This window comes from Scyliorhinus canicula, unplaced genomic scaffold (genome assembly GCF_902713615.1).
Source record: "Scyliorhinus canicula unplaced genomic scaffold, sScyCan1.1, whole genome shotgun sequence".
Taxonomy (NCBI): Eukaryota; Metazoa; Chordata; class Chondrichthyes; order Carcharhiniformes; family Scyliorhinidae; genus Scyliorhinus; species Scyliorhinus canicula.
In genome coordinates this window covers 403,570-409,941 of record NW_024055843.1, presented here as the reverse complement: position 1 = coordinate 409,941, position 6,372 = coordinate 403,570, and the positions used below count along the sequence as shown (strand labels likewise).

The 6,372-nt window shown below is 42.8% G+C and overlaps 1 protein-coding gene across 1 annotated transcript; it reads right to left on the bottom strand.

Moving 5' to 3' along the window:
- Window positions 1-461: 461 nt before the first annotated feature.
- Window positions 462-4,766, bottom strand: LOC119961187 (probable G-protein coupled receptor 139). Its single transcript, XM_038788649.1, has 2 exons — window positions 4,697-4,766; window positions 462-1,369 (listed from the first exon to the last, which is right to left on the bottom strand). Exons 1-2 carry the CDS (start codon window positions 4,764-4,766, stop codon window positions 462-464), a joined length of 978 nt encoding a protein of 325 aa, XP_038644577.1.
- Window positions 4,767-6,372: the final 1,606 nt, after the last annotated feature.

Here is a 6,372-nt window from a genome sequence, read left to right as displayed (position 1 = left end):
ACACAGTTATCAAATTTGGATTTCTCGATGCCATTTGGTTGTCGTTGTACTGTTATTCGACATATTCAAGGTTGATATTGATAGATTTTGAGGCACCGTGTGGTTTCAAGAAAAAAGCGACAGAGCAGAATCATGGATTTCATCTGGAAGTTCAGTCCCGATCACACTAAATGGCAAAGCAGAATCTCGCTTTTCTTATGTTCCGAAGGGAAAATCTCTGAAGAAGGGTTGATACAGAATAGAAAGGATTGGCCACACAAACTTGGTAATTAGGGCCCAGCTGTCTACGCTACACCTAGTTCAATTTTCGTCACTTGGCAAATCAGTGGAGAGAAGGGAAAACTGGCGGCAGGTTCCTAATGGCTGCCGAAGATCAATTTCACTCCATATGTCAAGAGCAAACATTCTGGAACTGCAAGGTATATTTCGATTTATAATCTAAACCAAACCCTTTGTCTTTGCTACTTGACTACGTTTACTATGAGATTCCCAAGATATTTTGCCGCATTCCTCAACTCTTCTCTGAATTTTCTCTGCGTCACTGCATAAATGCACGTGTTGGTGCAACAGCTCAGTAGCTGAAGCATGTTTCCACTTTCTTGGCGAATGAACCTGGGGTCATTGAAATTGGATCCTCCGAAATAAGATTCATTTGTAATTTTCACGTACAGGAAATCGACAACATACGTCATCCACAACAGAATGAAGCTTCCGGAGATGGCGAAGAGTAAGACAATAGACTTCCTCCTGTTCAGCATCTCTGGATCACTCTGATTCTCTCCACTGCTGTTAGCCCGGAGTCTCCGGCGGGATCTACTGGCCGCCAGAATGTGCCTGACGGTCAGAGCATTGAATAGCAAAATCAGGAGGAAGGGCAGACCTGGATTTAACACACGTGCAAACCAGTCATAGGCTGTCCATGCAAGTGAGGTGTAAAAGCTTGATTTTATGTTACACAACCACGGCACATTGTTCATTATATAGAGTGGTTCATATATAAAGTACGAGGGAATGCTTTTGAAACAGCTCAACAAACAAACGGTTCCTATCACCACAGCTGCTATTTTCTCGGTGCAATAGTTTGTCTTCAGTTTCTGGGAACAAATGGCTATATAACGATCAAAGGTGAAAGCGACGGTTAACCAGACAGAACTCTCGGTGGCCGCATAGATTATCACGGTGCTCAGAGTGCATGCTGGAGTCAATGACATAAAGCTAACTGGAAAATAGATGCCAATAATCCGATTGAATATGACAGCGGTGAGAACGACTAGGAGATCGGTCACTGCCATAGATACCAGATACCGAGTGATGCATTTGGAGAGACCACATCTTCCCCTGGAGAGGACCACAATCGCCACCAAGTTAACTGAGAGATACAAGAAGATTAAAATTATAAAGTTACTAAACATATTCCAACCATGCACAAGACATAATTGTGACTTTTTCCAGTTCATCTTCGTTATGGAGGACACCTAACGCAGTTATTCTTGGATTTTTAATGTCAATTCTGTTTCAAAAATAGCTGCAAGGGCATCCGAAATTTATGCAGCATCTTTAAAGCAAAAGGTGTCTCAAGTCGCTTCAGAGAAGATTGATACATCAAAATGTGACACCTCGCCACATGAGAGGACATTGTGCCAGATGTCGAATAACTGGACAATTAGGTAAGTTTAAGGAAAGCACTGAAGAAGCAGATTGAGGAAGAAAATAAATGCGATTGAAGGCGGCCATTTCATAGCGAAGGACCAAACGGTTAAAGATCTGAAGGTCACGTTCAATATTTGGCATTCCAATTTTGGATCATGTATCAGGTAAACGGGAAAAGCCTGTTAACACAGGTGTCATATTAGTTACATTTGTATTTTTTAAGTGTATGATGAGACGAGGGCGACACGGTGACACAAGGGAGGCACGGTTGCACATTTTTTAGCACGGCTGCATCACAGCTCCAGGGTCCCAGGTTCAATTCCGGCCTCTGGTGACTCCCTATGTGGAGTTTACACGTTCTACCCGTGTCTGCATGAGTTTCCTTCGGGTGCTCCGGTTTCCTCCCACAGTCCAAAGATGTGCAGGTTAGGTGGATTGGTCTTGTTTCCTAAATTGCCCCTTAGTGTCCAAAAAGGTTAGGTGGGGTTACTGGGTTATGGGGATCGGGTAAAGACGTGGGCTAAAGTAGGTTGCTCTTGCCAAGAGCCGGTGCAGACTCGATGGGCCAAATAGCTGCAAATGCACTGCAAATTCTGTTTTAAACAAGTATATCAGGAAATATTCTAAACAAATCGGATGTGTCAGTTTAATACAACTGAAGAAACATCGAATGATCTGCGTCTCAGAAACCGCTGGCTTGGAAGCTAGTTTCCATTCTGATGAGAAGTTATGTTCTTTGTTCTCTGACGGAGGCGAAACAAATTGGGTTTATATTGTCTGAAGTGTCGAAGAGGCCATCTCATTGAAACAAACACAGTCTCAAAGGGCGTGACAGAATCTATGGAGAGAGGTCGGGCTCGTAGATTCTGGATTCATGGCGAATCACTTCAGAATAAAGGAAAGGTTATTTCGGACTGAGACGAGCACGAATTTATTCATAAAAAATGGATGTGTTCTTTTAGAATTCTCTGCCAAGATGGCTCTGGGTCTCTTTATTGTTAAATATGTATTCAATATTCAAGGCTTAGATGGACAGCGTTTGCTGGCTGAGAGAACCAAGTCACATTTGATGCGGCAAAATTGATTTTAATCCGAATATCAGTCAGGAGTTTATTGAATGCAGAACAGGCGCGACCTGCTGCGTGCTGTCCTCTGCCTCAACCACTTATATTGATGTACGCAGGTTAAAGGCTCGGAATCCTACGGCGATTAACTTACCCTTTGATCGTAACGTCCCTGTGCAACCACCCCCCCCCCCCTTCGACCCGCCCCCAAAGCCTGTCCATCATCTACAAGGTACAAGCCAGGAACGGAATGGAATACTTGCTTAGATGAGTGCAGCTCCAATAATGCTCAATAAGCTCAAAGCCATCCAGCACAAATCAGCCTCTTTGATTGACACCCTTTCCACAAACATTAATTCCCTCCACTACCGAAGCATTGTAGCATCGGTGTATCCAATTTACAAGATTAATTGCAGGACCTCAGTAACATTCCCTTATCAACACCTTCGAAACCCACGACTGCTACCACCTAGAAGGAGAAACACAGCAGATACTACCACCGGGAGATTCTCCCACAATTCACTCACCATCCAGACTTGGACATATATTCCCGTCCCTTCACTGTCGCTGGGTAAAAATCGTGGAGCACCCTCCCTAACAGCACAGTAGGTGTGTCTACTCTACACGGACTGCAGTGCTCAAGAAGGCAGATCACCACCACCACCTTCTGAAGAGCAATTAAGCACGGGAAACAATTGCTGGCCTCGCCAGCGACGGCCACATCCTTTAAAAATGACTTTTAAAAAAAACGTCAGATCATGTTAAGTTATTCATTCAATTGATTTGGCGTCTTAGAAGCACCACAATTTATTACATTTATTTTCTAACCATTGAAAGGTTATTGTGAGCCACGACTTACCGACTGAGTGGTTTCATGAGTCATTTCAGAGAACTGTTAATGTTCAATTATATCGCTGTGAATCTGGAATTATATATCCGCTAGTGTCGATGTTCTTCAATAAAGGACGTTATGGAACCTGGTGAACTTTCTGAAGTCACTGGTAGTTTCATAATCATCATTAATGATAATATCAGTTAATTCCACATTTATTTGTTATCTGAATTTAAATTAAATTCTGCGTTTTGAACTCGTGTCTCTTGATCATGAATCCAGGAACATAACCGCAATCTCCCCTTCATTGAACATTACATGATTCCCACCAAATATCTACGATTCGTCTGTAATATATTTTGCCCAAACTCAACAATGGCTCTGTAAAATAATTATTGAAGAGCACAGTCAGAGTACTCGCAACCGTACAGGGAAGATGAATGAAGTGGCTGTGTCACTAGTCGAATAATGCAGTAGCTGGACGAATGTTTCAGCGATTAAATTAGTTTGTTTTACGCTCGGCCCGGTTTTCTTCTCCTGTGATATCAACGCGACAGAAAAGCAGATCAAGTGTAAAACTGGACGCCAGTTAGGATTACAACGCAATAGCAATTTCAATCCCCCATCATTTTAAGCAGCTGAATCTTCATGATAAGTGAAAAGATGAAATAGCTGACAGTGAATCTGCAGCTCATTCCGGATTCCTGCAGAAATGTAATCACCTCAAAGGAATGCTAGCGTAATTCAAGGCATGGTAATAATTCGCTACAGCTCGATTTAGACTTACATACGAATTAAAAATCTACCTAAAGGTTACATTCTTATGTTACCTCCCTGCAGATCAGGTACTATTGACTTCGAAAAGGTAACCAAAATATTATTAATTTTATCCAGGCAACTGACATTGGCAGCCGAGCCTCGATATGGCAAGGAATGTCCCCAGATCAATTGATGTGTCAGAAACTAATTATTAAGGCTCGAGCTTTTAAAAATGAATGCATATTTAAATGAGGAAGCTCTAAGCTTCCCTTGCTCAAATAAGGTTTAAAAACTCGTGGGGATGATTATATCATGTTGTTAGTTACAATGGAATGAAGTAACGTCATAAAACAGTGATTCTTCAAGTCAATGAGTTAGTGCAGCAACTTACCCGGAACTCCAATGGCAGCAAGAATTGGGTAGTAAATGGCATAAACTACACCAGTTATCTGGCCGTGCATTCTGCAGTCAGTCACAGAGATTCTTTATGAGAAAGTCAAAAAGCCCGCATTTATACAGTTTGAAATCTAGAGGGAGGCAATTAATATGTAAAATTATTTACAGTTGCGTGAACAAACAGTTTCAGCAGTTATTTTCATGTTCATAGTTGGAGGAGTTAGAATTTTGGGAGACCCTAGGAAGATGACAACCAGTTTTCATGTGTTGGGCAGCTCAGGATATTCCTGAATGATAATTGGGCAAATATAAGGACCGCTCACTCATGTGAAATGGTCATTTTTGTCAGACAGCAAAGAAATATTATAACCACGAGACAGAAGCCAGCTTAGCTCAGTGAAATTAGAGCAGGAAACAATCAGAATGACAGTAACAGTCACGTGCTGTCGAATGTGCTCACATAACAGAAGTTAGACTCACATACAAGATATCGGATTCCAAGTAATCCAAATTAAACCCACATAATATAAATTATCCGGCACGCCCTAACGACTATACTGACCATACAAAGTCTTCTGAGAACTTGAATTTACAGCATGAAACGCCATTAGTTTAACGCCATGAAACAGCACAAAGTGTATCACGTGGGAGATGTGAAGAAAATTGAGACTAAATCACTCGAGGAAATATAAGGATATTTTTGTATCTATCCTAGGCCGCTTGATTATTATAATTGTCTGTTTCACTGTTAATGCAGAGCTGATCAACATCATTGCATTGCACTGTATCTCTCCGGGTCAAAATTGTTGCATTGCACTGTATCTCTGTAGGTTTGAATGCGTTAAGTATTGACTTGTGCACTCTGGGTCCAGTATTAATACAACTCTCTGTGTATTAGAACATAGAACATAGAACAGTACAGCACAGAACAGGCCCTTCGGCCCTCGATGTTGTGCCAAGCCATGATCACCCTACTCAAACCCACGTATCCACCCTATACCCGTAACCCAACAGCCCCCCCCCCCTTAACCTTACTTTTTAGGACACTACGGGCAATTTAGCATGGCCAATCCACCTAACCCGCACATATTTGGACTGTGGGAGGAAACCGGAGCACCCGGAGGAAAGCCACGCACACAGGGGGAGAACGTGCAGACTCCACACAGACAGTGACCCAGCCGGGAATCGAACCTGGGACCCTGGAGCTGTGAAGCATTGATGCCAACCACCATGCTACCTTGCTGCCCCGCAGCATTCTTATTTGTTTCTGTGTTTATTATTCTGTGTTTATTATTATTCCTCCATTTACGGGCAGCACGGTAGCATTGTGGATAGCACAATCGCTTCACAAATCCAGGGTCCAAGGTTCGATACCGGCTTGGGTCACTGTCTGTGCAGAGTCTGTGCATCCTCCCTGTGTGTGCGTGGGTTTCCTCCGGGTACTCCGGTTTCCTCCCACAGTCCAAAGATGTGCAGGTTAGGTGGATTGGCCATGATAAATTGCCCTTAGTGTCCAAAATTGCCCTTAGTGTTGGGTGGGGTTACTGGGTTATGGGGATAGGGTGGAGGTGTTAACCTTGGGTAGGATGCTCTTTGCAAGTGCCGGTACAGACTCGATGGGCCGAATGGCCTCCTTCTGCACTGTAAATTCTATGTCTATGTACTGATTAT